General features: G+C 46.9%; 1 protein-coding gene across 1 annotated transcript; it reads left to right on the top strand.

The window, feature by feature from the left end:
• Nucleotides 1–494: 494 nt before the first annotated feature.
• Nucleotides 495–21,332, top strand: LOC308158042 (PR domain zinc finger protein 1-like; the record flags this gene model as incomplete). Its single annotated transcript, XM_080531633.1, has 6 exons — nucleotides 495–665; nucleotides 4,083–4,202; nucleotides 12,950–13,193; nucleotides 15,805–16,709; nucleotides 16,841–16,969; nucleotides 20,730–21,332. The coding sequence occupies 6 exons, from the start codon at nucleotides 495–497 to the stop codon at nucleotides 21,330–21,332; spliced, it is 2,172 nt and encodes a 723-aa protein (XP_080387759.1).
• Nucleotides 21,333–22,028: the final 696 nt, after the last annotated feature.

The raw sequence follows: 22,028 nt of genomic DNA, 5'->3' as shown, positions 1-22,028 counted from the left end.
CATAAAGTGAAAGGAAACACACTGTCACAGGTCACTCCATGTTACTGTTATTATTAATGCTTTTTTTTTCTTCTCTGACCTATGAATACTTTTTTTTAATACAAAATGCAACAGTACTGGTAGGCCTACGGCACTCACTCTCCTTAACATTCTTTGTTTACCTTTCCTCCAGATCACAAAGCTTTAACCCGCCAACCTAAAGACAAGGGCAGAGTCTGTTGTGAACCAAAGAATCCTGAATACCAAAGCAACCCAAACCAAACCGAACCTACCTGGTCCATTGAGGAGAAGATAGTGACGGACAGAGAGAGGAGATGAAGCTGGAGACCAGTCCAGGAGACATGATGAAGCTGGAGATCAGTCCAGGAGACATGATGAAGCTGGAGACCAGTCCAGGAGACATGATGAAGCTGGAGACCAGTCCAGGAGACATGATGAAGCTGGAGACCAGTCCAGGAGACATGATGAAGCTGGAGACCAGTCCAGGAGACATGATGAAGCTGGAGACCAGTCCAGGAGACATGAGTGAGTGGGGGGAGGCAGACTTCGCCCTCAACTGCACCTACATCGTCTCTGACCAAACGTCCGTCCCCTGCTTCGGCGTACCCAAAGCCATGACCTCCATCCCCCGCAACCTCACCTTCCACTACAGCACTGACAACGAGGTACACACTACAGTACCAACATCAACATACAGTACCAGTCAAAGGTTTGGACACACTTTCCCATTCTGGGGAAGTGTGTCCAAACTCTTGACTGGTACTGTACATATCACATCATACCAATCTTGTTATCTGTTTATGTATACAGTATTCAAGTGTTTTCTGTGTAGTGAGATCAATATACAGTATATGTACCACAAGATACAACAAAATATCAAATGTATTGAATCAAGGGGATGGTAAGTATGTGTGTAAAGAAATGTGTGAGACATCATTTTGTTGAACTACGTGTGTAAAGACATTTATTGTGAGACATCATTTTGCTAACCATCATCATACTCATGCCTGTTGAATGTTACAATCCTTTTAGTTTTTTTTGCTGAGTAATGAATGTGCGATGTGTGTCCAAAGTAGGTCTGGGACAGTGCAAGGGTCAGTGACAGCTTCAGGTCGTGGGCCAGACTAGTTTCCAGGGCTATTTCCTATTTCCTTCCAGTCCTATTTTTAGTGGATGTGTGTCATAATGGCTGCCTCACTCAGAAGGGCCTAAGCCTCCTCACCATACACACACACACACACACACACACACACACACACACACACACACACACACACACACACACACACACACAGTGAAAGGTCAGGCATCAGCTCTGCATCCACCAGGTGATCCAGCCCATTAGCAATGTAATCGCATCAACACTTCCCTCCTTTAATCCATCCCTCCCTCTCTTGTTTCCTGACTCCCATGAGGTGAGTCAGGATCACTATATGTTATGCTTAGTGTGTCAGAGAATCAGCTGACTGACTGCTGTCCATGTGACTCACTAGAGAAGGTATGTGCCAAAACATGAAAGAAAGCTACAAATCTCCCCTCATGAGAAGTAAACCTGTCTTGGGCCACAGATTTGTTTGACACAGGTCTATTTGGTCATTCTTCACACTCTGTGTGGTTTGTATTCTACACTCCCTTCTTTCTCTAACTGAAGAGATGCTCTCATGTTCCTCCTTTAGCTGTGAGCTCTTCTTCCTCTTCTTTCTCTTCTTTCTTCTTCTCTTGGGTGCTTTTTCTGCAGAGGCACGCGAGAAGTGAAGAAGTTATGAACCCGTCTGACACACTCACACCAGACACACACTCTTAGTAGTCTGACAAGTAGCCGCAAAGAGCCGCAAACCTCCATCGTTCTCTTTGACTAATAGTGATTGGCCTGGGAAATGCACAATTCTTACACAATTCTCAATTCACAATTCTTAAAAAAAAAAAAAGTATCCCTTGTGTGTGTGTGTGTGTGTGTGTGTGTGTGTGTGTGTCATTGTTTGTTCTCAGTCTTCGGGACACACCTGATCTGACCTGTCTTGTAGAAGTACACACATGTAGGACCATTCTCTCTCAGGATTCATCCAGTTATTTTATAGTAACAGAAAGTAACATTGAGATGAATTGAGTATGTAATGTAAAACATGGTTAACTGGTTCTTATTCCAGAGATGGCTCAAAACACACACATACAACTTAGTGTACATCGATGAATTAATTGATTTGATCTGAAGAGAGGAGGGGTATCGCTCCCTACTCCCTCCCCTTTCCACCTCTCTCCCTCACCCTGAAGCATGCCAGTGTTGAGAGAGGGCAGATGGGGCGTGGGGTGAGTCAAGGGGGTGGGGGGCAACTAGGTTAAGCTCCAATGATTAACTTTCATTTGGTGGATCATCCAAGGCTGCCTCTCTTGGCTGCAAGAAGAGCTATTCTGACTCTGAGTAGAGCAGTGGAGGATGTGGGTGAGAGGCCCTGGATCCTCAGGTGCAAATTGGTGTTCATAGCACTCACAGCTATTGATAACAACTGAAGAATTATATTTGTCACATTATAAGATGTAGGTTAATTATAAAAAAACAAAGACTGCTTTGGTAGGTTGGTGGTTGAAGGGCATAAATGGGTTTGAACCTGCTTTGGGACAATTTTGACAAAAGCGCTTTGAGAGTGGTTTTATTTGTTAATTCTTGTTGCTAATGTTTGCTGATACTTTCTCCTGCCAACTTACGCTTACCATAACCATAGCATTCTAAGCTAAACCTAACTCTAACCCTAACCACTCTTTTTATCTAGATATCTTTTATTTTGATCTAGACATCTTTGCCTATACATAGCATAATAACATTTGGCAATAATACTGTGATGGCGTGGGTCCAGTCAAGGAGCGATACTCCCCTCCCTCCCTCCCTCCCTCCCCCCACCTCCCCTCCCCTCCCCTCCCCTCCTTCCCCCTGTCCCCTAAACCTGGTTGAGAGTTTATTAAGCACTGGCTTTGTGCAGTCATTAGTCACGCATTTCCAGGACCACACAATGTCCCTGTCACACTCATTCTTGTCACCCTTCACCCTCTGTGACGATGCAACAGTTCCTCTGCCTCACCTCCCTCCCTTTCCCTCCTTCATTCTTCTGTCACACTCTCTCTCTCAATATAACATGAAGGAAAACTTTAAATGATAGTATATTCAAAAGGTAACTTTCCAACTACGTACACTTTTAGACGACAAGGAAGTGATTCTTGGCTACAAAAACCAAGTCCTCATTTCAGTATATTGTGAAGGGACAGGCTCTATTCTAATTCCTTTTGTGGGGGTTAAGGGGTTCAAAACAAAGCCCTTTAAGAAGCCACGCTATGGGAGCGTCTCCCAGATGCTCCTTGCCATGACAGTGACCCCCAGCTTTAGCCTGATAGGACTCCCTGGACTTTACAACATCCCAGTAAAGCTCAAGAGTCAGTCCGCAATTCCCATCAGTGTTCATGGGGAGGATTTTAGGATTGTAATTTCCTGGTCCCAGCTCTCTGATCTCGACGGGAGGCATCTGGTATCAAAATAGACTTGTGACAATGTGATAGCCACCTTTAGCTTTGATGACAGCTTTGCACACTCTTGGCATTCTCTCAATCAGGAAAGAAACTGTGAACACCACCCAGCATTCTCTTCTCTAGAATACGTGAGAGAAAACCACAACAAAAGCAAAAGGTGGCTACTTTGAAGAATCTAAAATATTAAACATATTCTGGTTTGTTTAACACTTTTTTGTTTACTACATATTTCCATATGTGTTCTTTCATAATTGTGATGTCTTCAGTAGTAATCTACAATGTACAAAATATAAATAAAGAAAAACCATTGAATGAGAAGGTGTGTCTAAACTTTTGACTGGCACTGTACATGACGTTCTCTGTGTTTATGACAGGAGGTCAGTGGAGCAGGTCAGAGAAAGTGTAATTCCTCTCATTCGTTTAACTCGTTAGCAAGGAAAGTAGGTCACCTTGGGGGTGAGAAGAGCTCCTGTCTGGCTCGGTATGTTCAGGTCGTCTTGAAGATTGACCGACACCGCTGTTTGACTACCGATGCATTGATTTGTGAATATTGAATTGTTTCGCAGGTGACCGGTGTGTTCAGCAAAGAGTACATCCCCCAAGGCACTCGCTTCGGGCCCCTGCAGGGTCAGATCTACACCAAAGACAGCGTCCCCAAACAGGCCAACAGGAAGTACTTCTGGAGGGTGAGTCACTAGTTAGTGAGTTCTAGTTCTGGGGATGGAGGATTAACACTTACATCCTCAAACTCATGTGTGAAGCGATATACCGTATTTTCCGGACTATAAGTCAAAATGTTTTCATAGTTTGACTGGTCCTGCGACTTATAGTCAGGTACGACTTATATATCAAAATATATATAATTTCATACTGACTGACATGAACCAAGGAGTAAACATTACCGTCTACAACCGCGAGAGGGCGCTCTGGGCTTGTGACAACTATATGCTGCTCCTGTACCGCTGAAGAAATTAACGGGAGCTTGGTAAACTTGCTTACCGGTAACTTGCTTGTCGGACTCTCTGGCTTGTTATGTTAATTTAGCCTATTCAGCCTCCCAGGTATGTTCTTTATGCTATTGTGTAGCTGAATAACTGTTAATGTGTTACGTTAACATACCGGACACCTATTCAGCCTGTTGTTCTGTGTGCTATTGTGTAGTTGAATAACTTGCTTTTCCAGATTAAATGTCTGTTCTTGGTCTTGGAGTTTGTGAAATACATTTCTAAATAAATGCGACTTATAGTCCAGTGCGACTTATATATGTTTTCCCCCTCTTCATCACGATTTTTTTGACTGGTGCGACTTATACTCTGGGGGCGACTTATAGTCCGGAAAATACAGTACTTTACTGACATATAAATCCCTACTGTGTAGACTCATCAACACACATTCATATATGGATACTATTGATTCTTAGTGGGAAAGTCTCAATGTTATTGCGCAACAACAACTTATGGGAAGTGTCTTTTGAAGGAGACAGGAACTGAGACTTTGGAATTTGGCCTAGAATGTGTTTTGGTTATTCTGAGCTGAAAAAGCAAAAAATGGTCAAACAGTTTCACATCGAGACGGTGACTTAAACCGCATTAGCGAAACAAAAATGCCTTCCACACACTGAGTGCAGTGGTGTGCTGCGGTTTCTGTCAAAATGTTGAGAAAGATATGGATCTTTCATGCAAGAAACATCAATGTGGTTCACGGTCATTACAGCAGACTTCCCAGCACTCAAAGTCCTATTCAACTTCCGTGATCTCTCTCTCTCTCTCCCTCTTCTTTCTCCTCCTCCTCCCAGCACAGTAGCTTGTGTCATTTAGGAGTTTTCTTTATTTTTTTTCCTTGCGGTATTTCCTTTAAACCCAGTTCCTGTTAATTTCCACCACTGCGAAAGTGAAAGTGTGACTCGCTCATGAAATGTGTCAACACTCTCACGAGTTCAGGTGTGGAGTGTGAGTGTGCAATCCCTCATCCTGTGTGTGTGTGTGTGTGTGTGTGTGTGTGTGTGTGTAGGTGTGCATGTGTTTGTGTGTGTGTGTGTGTGTGTGTGTGTAGGAGAAATTCCCATTGAGACAGAAAAAAAGGGAGAGAGAGAGAGATAGAGTGATAAAAAAAGTAGAAAGAAACAGAAAGAGAGAATACACTGTTTGTAAACACCCTAGTTCGGCCCGCCCCTGTCAGTGTGTAATTATAACGCAGATTTCACACCATTCGCATTAACCCAGGAACACACAGAAGGACACAGGACACACACGTACATTGAGCATCCAAAACAGGTGGAACATTACAAGCTCATATTAGAAGAGGATATAGAAAACGTTACTGTACATGGCAGAGGTGAACTATGCTTTCTATACTTTCTATACATCTGTTTATCGATTTATATCTGTGTTTATGGACTATATCACTGATTATCAATTGGCAGCGTGTCAGTATGTTGAGTCTTGGGGCAAGAGTGAATGTTAACGTCAGGTTAATGTCAGGTTAATGTCAGGTTAATGTCAGGTTAACGTCAGGTTAATGTCAGGTTAATGTCAGGTTAATGTCAGGTTAACGTCAGGTTAACGTCAGGTTAATGTCAGGTTAATGTCAGGTTAGTGGAAGGAAGAAAGGTAATTGTTATTTTTAGAATACTATGCTTTTTTATGATACTGCAGTCCTACCTTTATTTGATCTTCGGACCATGAACAGTATTGTCAAGTTATCTTTGGTTTTGTGCTTCCCCTAACTTGAAAGGGCTTTGACCGTTTGACCAGAGTTTCACTGGGACTCCACTCTTTCTGCATCCAATGACCAGACAGTAAGTTTAGCAGTAGTAGTAGGTGAAAAACCTTGAAAAGGTATAAACACAAAATATAGCGGCTAAGAAACAATATGAAAGAATTTACAATGCAATAAAACATTCCAAAATTATGTACCGCCCCTTTAACTTCACCATGAACTGAACTTGATATCAAACACCCAACAGCACACATCCAAGTCATCTCACCGTCAGCCACTCTGGTCTCTGCAAACAGTTGGTTTGAGCACAGCACTGCAATAGCACATGTTCCTACCACAGTGTGTTTGTTGAACTGAATCCTCCACTGTGGGACTGCAGACTACAGGGAGTGGTGATTGTTCAGGTGAGCTGCTGGGTGATTAGTGAATTGATTTCAGCTGTGCAGGCCATGACTGTCATCTCATGTTTCTCCTCTGGGGGGAATGGGAGCCAAACCCATGTTGGGATGGCTGAGTTTCTCTAGGGAGGGGAAATTGGGCTCTTTTTCCTTGTTTGTGACGGAATGGTAATGTATTTGGTTTCTTGTTGAGTTTGCCAAGACACCTCCCACTCGATCTTTCCATGGATTACCGGGAAGATCGCCGACTGTAGGCAAACTGTAAGGGCACTGGGACGTTGGAGTTGTGGTTCTGCCAAGGTTTATTTCTGTTCCTCAGCAGGTAGTAGGACCAACAGTACAGAGTCCTGGTCTTTGTAGACCACCAGCCTGTCAGTGGTGGAGTTTGGAAAGATTGCTCCCTCTTGTGCTGCAAGAACATTTTCTCTAAGGGCATCTTCTCTCTCTTGTACAGAGATGGCTCCTCCTGAGGAGACTGCCTCCCACTTTGGGCTGTCCAAGGCCTGATCTCGTCCATGGAACCTTTTTGCTGCTCTCCAGACCATTGCAACTGTTTTGACCAGTCTGGTCAGAACACTGAACCGTTTGACGTCCAGAAGATCTTGAACAACTGACCTTCTTGGCGGTCTCCCCTATTCCATCTGGATTTGGTTCTGATTCCATGAGGGCTCTTTCTTTTCCGGGGACTGTTTCAGAGCCTGGGCCCTTGTCAACACAGCAGCAAATGCTTTCCTCTGCAACTTGTTGATGCTTTCTCTGGCGGTGGTTGCTAGTTCCTTAGCCGATTTGGTTTGCCACTCACTTTCTGGCAGACTCAGGAACTTGGGTCCATTTTGCCACTCTGAATGTTCATCCAGATCCTGAGGGCTTGCTCCTCTGGTAATCCCATCAGCAATGTTTTGAGACCCAGGGATCCACCACCAGTCCTGAACTGCTGTGCTGCTTTGAATCTCTCCAATCCTATTGGCAAAGAATGTTTGGTAGCCATAGCTTTCTCGCTGTATTGCCCCAAGGACTGTTTGACTGTCGACCAAGTGAAACCACCTTCCAACTTGGATTCGGCTGTGCCGCTCGAAGAACTTCCTTAGCCGAGAGGCGAACACTGCTCCACACATCTCTGCTTTGACAGCATCACCTTTGTGGTCCAAGGGAGTTGGCTTTGCCTTGGATTCCACCAATCTGATGATGGAACCCTGGTCTGTGGTCCATCTTAGGTACATCACTGCTCCATAGGCATGCTCACTTCCATCAGAGAACGTGATTGCCCATGGTGGTTCAGTAGTGAAGCCTTTGGGGGTTAGAGCTCTGTTGAATGTGACCTTGCTGAGTTGATGGTACTCCTCGAACAGGTTGATTGCATCTCCTCTGAGGCCATCTGAGAGTGCAATGTCCCATGTGTCCTTGACCGGACCGCTTTCAGCTTTAGCCTCTTGGAACGCTCTCCGTACCAGAATAGCTCCCTTCTGCTTGGCAGGAGTTACTAGGCCAACTGGGTCATAAAGTGCTGACACTTGACTGAGAAGTTCTCTTCGTGTCAGAGGGTTTGGTGTCTGGGTTCTGATTTCCTCTTGCTGAAGGTCTTCACCCAGTCTCATCTTTTGCTTTCTCTTTGAGAAGTTGATTCCGATCATGACGTGGAGCTTATCTTCCTCGACTCTGTAGCCCAGGCCAAGCGCCTTGTTGTCATCATCACACATCTGGTTTGGTAAGACCATGGTCGTTGCCTTTGTCCTTTCCTCTTCACCAGTGTGCTCCTTCCTCCCACTTTGCCCAGAAAGGACCCATGGCTTTAGCTCAAAACCTCCAGCCCTCAGGATCCTCTCCACATTGGCTGTGATGATCTTTAGCTGGTCTGGGTTGTTGTGAGAAGTGAGGATGTCATCAACGTAGCTGTCATTGTGAATCACTAGACGCTCCTCTTCAAGATGGGCAAAGAGAGGGAGGTTAGCAGTTTCACGCATTGCCAGTTGCGCGATGCACCCTGCTGGTTTGTCTCCAATGTTCACTCTTGTGATTGCATATTCTCCCAGCCCTTCATCCTCAGCGTCTCGCCAGAGGAACCTGTCAGCAGGTCGTTCATGCTCACACCTCTGCATCTTTGGCTGCTGTTCCAGACGATTCTTACCGGAGTTGTGACAGAGTGTGGGTTAGGGGCAATGAGGTGACTGAGGTACCAAACTGGTCCATCCCAGTTGGTGATGGTGTCTTTAGGCAGTTTGAGCGCAGCTCTTCGACCGACCATGTCATGCACCTGTGCAGCGTATGCCACTTTCCATTCAGGTGTTTTGGCTAGTCGCTTTTCTGTTCTGAGAAATGTAGCCTCAACTGTTCTCTTGTTGTTCGGTAGGGAGACCGGGTCTTCCACCCAAGGATACCTGGCATGCCAGTGTGGCTCCTTGCTGTGGTTGTCTTCGGTGACATAGGTGAGACCGTTCCTTACCACTTCAAGCTCTCTCTCCTCTGCAAGAGTCATTTCTTTGCCGCCGGGTTGACATTTTCCACAGCGGCAGCCTCCACACTTTGGATCACATGCTGCGCCGATACTGTCCCATTTCCACCACTCTAGGAAGTCCCGGTTGGTGGTTGAAGTGCTTGACTTCTGGAGCGTGGCGTGAACTTGAGTGTTGGGATGTTTCTTTGAAACAGGGCCAGTGAGTTCCTCATACCTCACAGAAGCAGTTCTCAATGATCTTGCGAAATGTGCTTTGGACATGTGGGCTGACACGGTGAGGTCTTCGAAGAGCTCAGGATGACTCCCTCCCACCGTCATCCCCAGTGGTCCATCCCACAGCACAAGGTCTCCAACAACTTTGATCCTTTGAGGTGCTAGCTGGCCTTCTCTGTGGCTTATGAGCAGATTGATTTCACCGGGCCTTGTCAGCTCTCCAAGTGGGATGTCTGGAAAGAGTTTCTGGAGCCGTTTGGGATCAACACTTTTGTGGATGTCTGCAATACTGTCAAGACCATAACATACCAATTGGTGTGATTTCAGAGTGCCTTTGGGAGTTTTCACCCTGATCTTCAAGAGGTACCGCTTTGTCTCCACAATGGTCTTCATTCCTCCAACACCATGGACAATGAGAGTGATGTCTTCACTCCTGAGGTTCAGTTTAACTGCGGCCTTGTGAGTAATATAATTAGTGTCAGACGCCAGGTCGATTAATGTTCCAACCTTTTCTCCAGCATTTGCTGTGACCTCCAGAAGCATCATGATCACTGGCAGCTCCTGCAATCCACTCTCCACTAGAAGGCCTGGTTGCTCCTTTGTGGTGCTGAAAGCCTTTGATGTAGCATTTGAGAACACATCATGAAACTGTTTTGCCAGCTCTGGGGAAAGCTTCCTTACAAACCCCTCTTGTTCCTCTGTGTACTTTCTCCTGCTTTTCACATCCTCTGAACCAGGTCCGCTCTTTTTCTGTGATGAGTTATTCTTCTTGTTAGGACAGAGATAAAAGTGATGCTCAGGAGCATGTTCATCCTTGCAGGCATGGCTGGTGCACAGGAAGTAATCTCTGCAGTATGAACTGTCATCATGAACTTCAAGACATCTCTTGCATGCTCCCAACTTCTTAGCTGCAGCCTTCTTTTCTGCTAGCTTCAGTGACCGGAACTGCATGCAGAAGTAGAGCTTCTCCCTGTGTTTCCCATCTCCACAGACAACACATCCAGTGTGTTCGTCGCCTGCCTTGGTGGATTTTGTTCTGGCCTGTCTTGGCTCAAACTTGGTCTCTCTCCTGCTTGGTTCTTCATCCCTCAGTTGTTCAAGCTGCTCATATATGCTTTCTTGCTCTTTGAGAAATGTCAACAGGCTGTCGAACCGGTTGCCTGGAGTCACGGCATTTCTTGCCGCATAGACAAGCCATTCCTTTTTGAGGGATTCTGGGAGTTTTCCCTCGATGGACTTGGTCACCAGAGGGTTTTTTATAGCACCAGTGTCTCCAAGCTCAATCAGATCTCGAAGCGCCTTCTCCACAGCTTGGATTAGTTCCACGACTCTCAGTGGTTGGTTACTTCTGACGGGTGTCATGCCCTGCAGCTCCTCCACTATTTCAATAGCAATGGATGTCCGATTGCCATAGCGGTTCTCCAGAACACGGAAGATGTCATCAGCAGCACTGTGAGTAGTGAGGCGAAGGTCTCTCATGATCTTGTCATCAATACTGTCCAGTAATTGGGCCTTCTTCACCTCCTTGGAACCAGTCGGTTCACCCTGCCTCTGGAGTGCTTCCCAGTCCTTTCTCCACCTGTGGAAGTCACGTTTGTTGCCAGTGAACTTGGGAAGGGCCGTTGGTTTCAGTTTGATGGTTGGCACAGGATGACTGGGCGCAATCGGTTGTCTTCTGGCTTCGTCCTTTATCCTCTTCTGTATGAAGTCAGCCTTCTTGGAAACCAGATTGATGGCCTGAAGTTCCAGATCTTTTAAGTTATTCTGGATTCGTCCCTCTTCTTCAGGGATCCACTGTTTCCACCGTTTGTGCACCTCCTTCGCTGTCTTCACCAGTCCTTCCAGGTGGTTAAGCATGAATTCATAACCCTCCTGGTTCATATCCTCCTCACTGGCTTCCACCGCAGTAGTGCGCCTGCACTGCTGCTCTGCTGCCTGTAGAATTATGGACATTTCATCAGCTCCAAAGTTGTCCCACAGGGCCGTCTGGAGTAGACTTTTAACTCTCTTCAGCTTCAACACACACTCAGTCGCAGTCTTCGGCAGATCGGCAGTTTGCACTGCGGTCAGCTCAGTCTCTCCCTCTGCCTTTGCCTTTGTGTGAAGTTTGGCCTTCACATTGTCATTGGCTTCCATGACTTTGTCAGCTGCTGTTGTGAGTGCCTTGAAATTGTCTCTGAGTTCCTCCTCAGATGTGTCCTCATGGTTCCTGGTAATGCTGTTGACCAGACGAGTGAATGCTGCTTTTGCTGTCGTTCTCTCCGTCTTGAGCTGCTCAACAGTGGCCATATTTGGAGTTGGTTGCAGGCGATGGTTTGAGTGAGGCCTTGTGATGATTTAGTTGAATGTGAACTTGGATGTCCAGGGTCCCAATTTGCTGCTCCTGCTGTTTCAGTTTGCTGGCTTGAGAATCCTGGTTTTCCAATTCACCGGTCTCCGTTTCCTGGTTGTCCAGTTGGAGAGCGGTTTTTCACTGTCAAGTTATCTTTGGTTTTCTGTGCTTCCCCTAACTTGAAAGGGCTTTGACCGTTTGACCAGAGTTTCACTGGGACTCCACTCTTTCTGCATCCAATGACCAGACAGTAATTATCTTTCTCATTTTATTTTGGACTTAATTTTGTCTCTTTTTCATCAGATTTATAAGTTTAGCAGTAGTAGTAGGTGAAAAACCTTGAAAAGGTATAAACACAAAATATAGCGGCTAAGAAACAATATGAAAGAATTTACAATGCAATAAAACATTCCAAAATTATGTACCGCCCCTTTAACTTCACCATGAACTGAACTTGATATCAAACACCCAACAGCACACATCCAAGTCATCTCACCGTCAGCCACTCTGGTCTCTGCAAACAGTTGGTTTGAGCACAGCACTGCAATAGCACATGTTCCTACCACAGTGTGTTTGTTGAACTGAATCCTCCACTGTGGGACTGCAGGGAGTGGTGATTGTTCAGGTGAGCTGCTGGGTGATTAGTGAATTGATTTCAGCTGTGCAGGCCATGACTGTCATCTCATGTTTCTCCTCTGGGGGGAATGGGAGCCAAACCCATGTTGGGATGGCTGAGTTTCTCTAGGGAGGGGAAATTGGGCTCTTTTTCCTTGTTTGTGACGGAATGGTAATGTATTTGGTTTCTTGTTGAGTTTGCCAAGACAAGTATACAGTAGAACAGTCAATTTCAAAGTGTTGAAATTCCTCTCATGTGTTGAGGTCTGTATTATTTATACTTGTGCTTACTATATGTGACACATTCTAATAGTCCTCATATGGGGATCTGATATAATGATCGGACTGTTCTTTAGAAAAAATGTAAATACGCTGATCGGACTGTTCTTTAGAAAAAATGTAAATATCGCTAGTCAACTAACACAGCTTGTTTTGTGAGCCTGCTAACAATTTTAAGTAAGTGTTATAGTTAACTAGGTAGCAGTGGGGATTACTAATCCAATCCATTGCATTGCAGTATTTTGGCTTGACTAGCGGGTCTGTGTTGTGATTCTCAACAACGTTGAAACGTACTTTCGTAGTTTCAAAAGAAAAGTCTGAACATTTTGATTGGTTGCCAATATGAGGACCAAAACAATAGAACGTGTCACATATAAGTGTGTGTGGAGTGTGTGTGTGTGTGACGTCATCCCCCTCTCCTCTCAGATCTATAACGGTGAGCAGCTCCACCACTTCATCGACGGCTACAACGTCCACGGGAGCAACTGGATGCGCTTCGTCAACCCGACTCACTCGCTCTCCGACCAGAACCTGGTGGCCTGCCAGAACGTCCACGACGTCTACTTCTACACCATTCGCTCGGTGGAGCCCAGACAGGAGCTGCTGGTGTGGTACAGCCAGGAGTTCGCCCGCAGACTGTGTAGCCAACCAGGAGAGGAGCTCAAGCACAGTGAGTTCCTCCATGTTGCTGTGTACTCACTTGGTTTGTGTGTGTGTGTGTTGTGTGTAAGTGTAATCTTAAATGAGTCACTGCCCTCTCACAGTATCATTACTACCACAGTCACCTGCTGACCCTTTACTTTGTTTGCCCTGTGTACCTCACATGAATTAGCTTCTTTTTTTTTAAAGAACAGGTCTACTTACACTTGGGAACTCCACAATTCCTTTATATCATTGGGTTCCAGAAACATTAACTGCAAAAATGACACTGGCATTCAAACTTTTTTGAATTGATTTTTATTAGGAATTTACAATAGAATAATGTATGCATCATGACACTAAGTAATGTCCAGAGGATAGTACTTGAAAGCATTATTTAAAACACTTATTTCCAAAGTGGTCATCGATGGAAACTAGGGATGTCCCGATCCTTTATTGATATCGCATATCGCTGCGATATTGGTCCTGAATGCTGGATCGCAGATCGCACCAGAAAAAAAATAGGCTGCGATCTGCGTGCCCGATCTGGCGTGTCACTTACGTGATGACAACAGTAGTAGTCAGTGGTCACGTGCATGAGAGTTGGCTAGTAGCTACCTGTGTGTAATGAGTCTGACAATGTCATGATGCCAGCTGGTGAAATCATAAACCATTTGCTTAAGTAATTTTTCGGTTATTTATATGAAACTACAGATGGTAAGCTTTCAAATGATGCGTCATACATTGAAATAGGAAAAAAATTCAAGACGACACGAGTATCTGAATGTTGGTGCACCGAATGGGAATACGACAGGAGAAAAGTGACTGATCAAACAACAACAACAAACGCTGCTAACAGCTAGCGGCTATCAGTGGAACATCGCTAGGAACGTCTAACTGCGTTTTTATATCATCACAACATGCTGAGAGAACATATGTGAATGTGCAAAAAACACATAACTACACATAATTAGATGAACACACAGTCCTTGCTTTTGAACACGTCCTAAAACGAAGGTATGTTTACAAGTCATTATCACTTACCGGTAGCCTGCGGCAAACGAGAACAGTTAATCCAATCCACAGATTATAACTATTTAGTGATCGTTAAACTGTTTTTTATTATATCGACTCGGTACTTTGAAACTTCAAGTTGCCTGTTATGAAAAAAAACGAAAACCAGATATTGTTGACACCCCTTCAATTCTGCGACTGGTTTCTGGTCTCACCAGCAGGCGTCACTAGGCTACAAGATAAATAGAATAAAAACCTGAAGGCACTAAAACTAGAAATCAGATAGTAACTCTATTTTTTCTACAATGCTACATGCTGCTGTTTAAATAGTTTTAACTGTAAACCAGTTGGTCACTGAGTACTGCAGAGTACTGTTTTTGTTGCTTGAATAAAGGCTGGCAGTCTTTAATAGCCAACTGTTGTTGTGGACTATACTGGAAAAGTATTTGTTATTATTCAGGAGTAAAACAATAAATACAAATATCGGATCGGTATCGGTGATACCTGAAGCCCAGGTATCAGTATCGGTAGTGAAAAAATGGGATCGGGACATCCCTAATGGAAACATAAAATGAATAAAACAAAACATCACACAGCATAAAACATAAAATGAATAAAACAAAACATCACACTTCATAAAACAGCATAAAAAACTGTATAAGAACACAGCATAAAAAACACACAACATGGAAACATAAAGTGAAACAAAACAAAACGGAAACACCCACTCTTTCTTAAGGGTGAGCCATTAGTTCTCCCAATAAATATGTAATATATATATATATATATATATATATACATATTTGTTTTAAAGATGGCTTGAGTTGCTGAAACTGAAATAAAAACTAAGTTCCCCCCCCCAAAAAAAGGTGGCTTTGTTTTGGCTTTGCTTAATATGCAGAGGCAGATGGTTCCATAAAGAAATCCCAGTATAGAGCTCTTTGCTGTTTTACTTTTGACAAGAGGAACACTGCATGACATAATACTTCCTCTCGTATTATAATCATGTATACTGTGTAAACATGGCTGTTTCTTAATGGGCACGATAACACTCATTTGTTCTCTTCCTGCTTTTGTGTCCTTTACGAGAAATATACTCATGTGGTCAGCATCTTGGGACAGGAACGTCTGAAAATGAAACATGGACCAATCATTGTTTTACCATTCCACCATGACACACCCTTTGTCACACACATGCTATGCATGATGTGTGACAAAAACTCAAAGTCTTTGAAGTGTCATCTAAAAACTGAAAGCATCATCGTTTACCATAAACAAGTGACAGGGCAGGTGTGAGTGCGTCTCCAAAGCCCTGTTCACATCTAGGATTCTCAACACAACGGGTCAGTTTTAGAACGTTGCAGAGAAAAAACTTGGCAGACATTCCAACGAGGGGACGTTCTGCTGAGACTTGACAAGTCAAATGTCTGGTGATGCCTTGCAGCTGCCGTCACAGGGTCGTTGCAGGGTAATTCGGACCGCTGCAACTCGAGTTGCGTTGCGAATCCTAGATGTGAACTGGGCTTAAGGGTGTGATGAAGAACGGATCACAAATACACAAACAGGAGGATTCCAAGTTGTATGTACCTACTGTGCCTGATATTTAGTGTCTGCCTGTTCTTCCGTAGAATACATAAGCAGAGATATGTACGAGCCAGAGTTCACCAAGCAGCACCTACCTCAGCAGACCTGGCTCAGCAAGGAGGCGATGAAGGAGGAGAGAAATCCCAAAGGAGGAGAGCAGAGGATTGACGTGGAGGTGTTGGAGAGGGACACCCCACCTGACACACCAGATGACCAAGTCATGGACTTCAGCCAGAAGATGGATAAAGAGGAGGACTTGAGGGAGCGGGACACCATCACCTCCCCTCAGCCCGAGCAGAGAGAGCTCGACTGGGGTACGATGCACATGCACGGCTTCGCTGACGTCCGCCTTACCTCCCTCTCCCCACACCGAGACCTCCCCCTCCATCTACATGGCCTCTATGGCCACCGAGAGGGTTTAGTATCTTCCTACCCCCTCTACTCCACATCCAGACCGCTCCAACCCCCCTACCAGCTTCTCCCCCGATACAGCCCACACTACCCCTGCCTCCTCCTCCCCCCATACTCCCCACCCTTCGCAGGGATGCTAGGACCCGTCCAGTACAGCAGCTACCTGGGGAGCGACGGACATCCGTTTCCCTCTCTGGGCCGACCCGGTGCGCTCCCGGTGTCTCTTCCCTACCCAGCACCTCCACACGGAGGGTTGAAGGAGCGTCTCCGGAATATGTCGCCTCCTTGTGGGGCTCCCGCTACCCCTGAGCTCTCTCCTCTCCCCAAGCCCAGCTCCCAGCAGCAGATGGCCCAACCCTCGCCATCAGGCTGCGATGAAGCCATGAACCTCAGCCTGGCCTCCCCGAAGAGCAGCCGCAAGCCCCCTGCAGGCCCTGGGTACAGATCGCTGCCCTACCCCCTTAAGAAACAGAACGGCAAGATTAAGTATGAGTGCAACGTCTGCCTCAAAACCTTTGGACAGCTGTCTAATCTGAAGGTGAGTGTCTATCGCATCCTTCTTTAGGTGACCAACATTGTGCCTGTTCATATCTGTGTGTGTGTGTGTGTGTGTGTGTGTGTGTGTGTGTGTGTGGAGTCCACCGTTGACCTAGTTCTATGTTTGTGTAGGTGCACCTGAGGGTTCACAGTGGAGAGAGGCCCTTCCAGTGTGATCTCTGTCAGAAGAGCTTCACCCAGCTGGCCCACCTGCAGAAACACAACCTGGTCCACACCGGAGAAAAACCACATGAGTGCCAGGTGCGTCGGTGTGTGTGTGTGCGTGTGTGTGTGTGTGTGTGTGTGTGTGTGTGTGTGTGTGTATGTGTGTGTGTGTAACGTATGGAGTCGCCGTGCTTTTGTTCAACACTAACTATGCGCGTGTCATAATGAAATTCAACACAGTGTACATTACATGGACATTACGCCAATGTACATTTACATTGCGCCAACCGCGGATGGTAGCTTAGCATTGGCGCGGCTATATGACGTCATCAGTGGTGAACAAAGCGCGGACCCACAGGCAGTCCATATTATCGCCGGAGACTTTAATCATGCTGACCTGAAGGTAGTACTTCCCAAGTTCTATCAGCATGTTAAATGTGCAACAAGAGGAGAAAAAACACTGGATAAGGTATACACCAACATCAAGCTTGCTTACAAGGCTAGACCGCTAGCTCATCTAGGCATGTCTGACCATGTGTCAATCCTCCTGATCCCAGCCTACACTACCATGAGGAAAAGTGCTCCCATCACCACTAAGACTGTCAGAACCTGGCCAGCAGGGTCCGCTCCACTGCAGATCTGCCTAAATGACACCTCATGGCAGGAATGAGCATGAGGACCTGGAACAGTTCACGTCGTCGGTTCTGAACCACATAGTGAACTGCACCAACTCAGTCACCGTGGACAAACGGGTCCGGGTCTACCCCAACACGAAGCCATGGATGACTGGGAAGGTCCAAAAACTGATCAATGAGAGGGACAACGCCTTCTTCGCAGGGCAGGGCACACTGCTGTACAGCACCACTAAAGCGCGGCATCCGGGAGGCCAAGGCAGACCACAGAGAGAAGATTGAGGAATGCTTCCTGAGCAACGACTCCAGGCGGGTGTGGCAGGGGGTTCAGCACATGACAAACTTCAGAGCCAACAGGCTCACAGCCGCAGAGGACGACCCCCTGCTGGCGGAAAAGCTGAACTCCTTCTACGCCCGGTTCGACGAGGGGCGAACGGAGGTAACCACAACACAAACACCACTCTCTCCACCCTCACAGAGCATGAAGTGAGACGCGTGCTGAAGGCGGTGGACCCCAGGAAAGCCTCAGGGCCGGATGGCGTCCTGGGACGAGTGCTGAGGGACTGCGCCGACCAGCTGGCCGGGGTTTTCACCAACATCTTCAACCAGTCCCTGTCCCAGGCCACCATCCCACCCTGCCTGAAAACCTCAACTATCATCCCAGTCCCGAAGAAAAGCACGGTGAGCTGCCTAAACGACTACCGCCCGGTGGCACTCACACCAATCATCATGAAGTGCTTCGAGAAACTAGTCCGGGCCCACATAGTCACACGCCTCCCGCCCAACCTGGATCCATACCAGTTCGCCTACAGAGCCCACAGGTCCACAGAGGACGCCATCGCGACGACTCTCCACTCCACTCTATCCCACCTGGAGAGGGGAAACAGCTACGCGAGACTGCTCTTTGTGGACTTCAGCTCTGCCTTCAACACCATCCTTCCAGACAGGCTAGTGACCAAACTACTAGACCTGGGTCTATCACACTCTATATGTGCATGGATCAAGGACTTCCTGTCCGACCGCCCCCAGAGGGTGCGGGTGGGCTCCCACACCTCCACAGCCCTCAGACTCAGCACTGGGTCCCCCCAGGGCTGCGTGCTAAGCCCCATCCTCTACAACCTCTACACTAGGGATGTCCCGATCCCACTTTTTCACTACCGATACCGATACCGATACCTGGGCTTCGGGTATCTGCGATACCGATACCGATCCGATATTTGTATAAAGTTTTTGAGCCCTGAATAATAACAAATACCTCCCCAGTATATAGTCCACACCAACAACAGTTAAATTAAAGACTGCCAGCCTTTATTAAAGCAACAAATGCGACGTGTTGTGGATTGGAACTACAGATCATAAGCTTTCAAATGATGTGTCATACATTGAAATCCGAAAAAATATGAAGTTAGAGTCATTTGAATGTTGTTAGACGTCAGGCACATATAGGGTTAACCTCTTTGTAATGAAACCGGAAGCACACAGCGCTACGAACTTTATGCGCATTTTAAGCGCATATAGGACTCGCGTGAAGCATTTCTGTGACACGCGTTTCTGTTCACTGTTTTCATTCCCTCATCGCTTATACACATAAGTTTGACTGCGCATGACAGTAGTCAGTCGCACTATCGAGCCCTGGTCATGCACGTGACCACTGGCTACTACTGTTGTCGTCACTTGAGTGACACGCCAGATCGGGCACGCGGATCGGAGCCTTTTTTTCTGGTGCGATCCGCGATCCAGCATTCAGGACCAATATCGCGGCGATATCCGATATCAGTATCGGATCGGGACATCCCTACTCTACACCTACGACTTCACCCCCGTCCACCCCAGCAACTCCATCGTAAAGTTTGCAGACGACACCACCGTGGTGGGCTGCATCTCAGGGGGGGACGAGGCGGCGTACAGGGATGAGGTAGAGCAGCTGAGCAAGCTGTGCAAGGTTAACAACCTGCTGCTGAACCAGTCAAAGACCCAGGAAATCATCGTGGACTTCAGGAGGAAAAAATCTGAGGTCCAGCCCCTGCTCATCGACGGAGAGAGCGTGGAGAGAGTCTCAACCCTCCGATTCCTGGGGGTGCACATACAGGATGACCTGTCCTGGAAGAAAAACACAGCAGCCATCATCAAGAAGGCACAACAGCGGCTCTACTTCCTGAGAGTCCTCAGGAAGGAACACAACAAGCAGGAGATACTGGTGGCCTTCTACCGCTGCGCAGTGGAGAGCATCCTCACCTACTGCAGCTGCAACTGGTTCTCCAGCTGCACAGCCGTAGAGAGAAATGCGCTACAGAGAGTCGTGAGAACAGCCCAGAAGATCACCGGCGCCCCCCTCCCCTCTCTGGAAGAGCTGTACAACACACGCTGCCTCAGGAAGGCCTCCAAGATCTCCAGAGACCCATCCCACCCTGGGTACGAACACTTTGCCCGGCTGCCCTCGAAAAGGCGGTACAGGACCATGGCCGCAAGGACAAACAGACTGAAGCTCAGCTTCTACCCCAGGGCCATCCAGGCCCTGAACACAGCAAAGACCTAGGTTCTGGGCCCTGGACAGTCTGGACGGATTGATGGCAGCTGCTGGATTGAAAAATCAGGTGTAGTGCTGAGGCACAAATGTGTACATTTCAAGCCTGCAAACTGCGACACTTTAAATGAATGTGCAATAACACTATGTGCAATATGACAACCCTAGTCGTTTTATCTGTACAGTATACAGTAGTATAGTGGATAGTGTACATAGCCTTTATTTATGTAAACCAGCTCCTTTCCCTTCTTGTTTTTTTAGGGGTTTTTTTGTTTTTTTTTCCTAGCACCAGGGGAGCCACCCCTCCCAAATTTCGTTGTTTGGTACCTGTACTATAGCAATGACAATAAAGACCATTCATTCATAATGGCATCCATCCTGCTGTTTGTTTCACGGATCACTTCTGCGATGTAATCTACTGCTGAAAACAACCAGTCCAGGATCATACCCTGCTGACACACAATACCAGGGCCTTGTCTGGAAGACAGGACAATGGAAGAAAGCCATCAGCACTGTTGCGATAATATCACAACCATCAAATCTCCCTTCTATTGATATCCCTATCACTACGCCCTAACCTGAACCCAAAATGTTTACTCTTTGTATCCGTACATGGATGTAATAAAAGCACTTCTGTTCTGAGCTGATCTGATCTGATCTAACCTCTCTTACCTTTCCCTGGTTCCTTCCCTCCATGCAGGTGTGTCTCAAGTGTTTCAGCAGCACCAGCAACCTGAAGACCCACCTGCGTCTCCACTCTGGTGAGAAGCCCTACCAGTGCAGGCTGTGTGGCGCCAGGTTCACCCAGTACATCCACCTGAAGCTGCACCGCCGCCTCCACGGCCCCCGCCACGGCCCCCGCCACGGCCCCCACCGCTGCCCGCTTTGCGTCCACACCTTCCTGCACCGCTTCACCCTACGCCTCCACCAGCGCAGCTGCTGCCCCGTGGCCAACAGGAACGGCGACGGGAATGGCGACGGCCACGGCCGCGTCCGTGAGCTGGTGGAGCGCTTCGACGTCAGCCAAGAGGCCGACACGCTCTCCGAAGGGGCGGGGGCGGCCCAGGTGAAGGCGGCGGTGGAGCGCTGGGCGGCTCGCAGCCTGGAGCCCCGGGAGGGTGAGGAGGAAGCCTCCCTGCTGCTCAAGGCCCTCGTCCGGGCTCTCTCCCCTGCCCTCGCCCCGGGCCTCTCCCTCTCCCCCACCGCCTGCCCGGCATTACACAACACTCCCTCGGCCTATCAGGAGAGGGCCAGCGTGGTGCACCTCTTTAATGGTCCCCTGGTAAAGACAGAAGGAGAGTAGGGTTAGGGTTAGGGGAGAACAAACAGAAGGAGAGTAGAGGAGAATAGACATGGAGGGGAAGTCGGTGAGACAAGAAAGAGGGAGTGACATTGTGGGGGGGGTGTCCTCAAAGTTTGTGATTTGGTGGTGCAGAGAACATTTCGCAAGAAAGTTATCGCCAAATAATGTCTGCTTTCCCTTAGTCAGGAAAAAAAGAGGTAATAGAGAGTATAACAAGCCAATGAGAGCAGTACCAAAAGAAGAACATTCCAAAGACTCGGCCAGTGCATTCAGTCATTGCACTTCCACCCAGACTCTCACTTTAGTGAGAGTGTTTTCCATGTACGTATCTGTGAAGTACTTGCAACTGTTTTCACTCAGGTTGACATAATGTCCATTGGGTTCATTTGTTTTTGTACATAAACATATTTGTATGCAAGCTTGTCTTCTATGTTTGCTCAATTGAGGGATTCTTTTATTGTTTATTATAATGTGACAGCAGCTGGTGAAAGCAGGAACAAGTCAGCAACTGACCAAAATGTTCGGATATTCTGAAAAATGTCAACATTGTTGAAAATCAATGATGCACTCGCTAGTCAAGCCAAAACATTGCAATGCAATGGATTCAGTGAGTAATCCCTCTACTGTACATTAACAAGGCTTGACTAGCGAGTGTGTCATTGAAGTTCAACAATGTTGAAATTCATTAAAATGTTT

This window comes from Nansenia antarctica (genome assembly GCF_963989245.1).
Source record: "Nansenia antarctica genome assembly, chromosome: 5".
In the NCBI taxonomy this organism is placed as follows: domain Eukaryota; kingdom Metazoa; phylum Chordata; class Actinopteri; order Argentiniformes; family Microstomatidae; genus Nansenia; species Nansenia antarctica.
The sequence above is the reverse complement of the archived record's forward strand: the minus strand, read 5'-3'. Positions and strand labels throughout refer to the sequence as shown.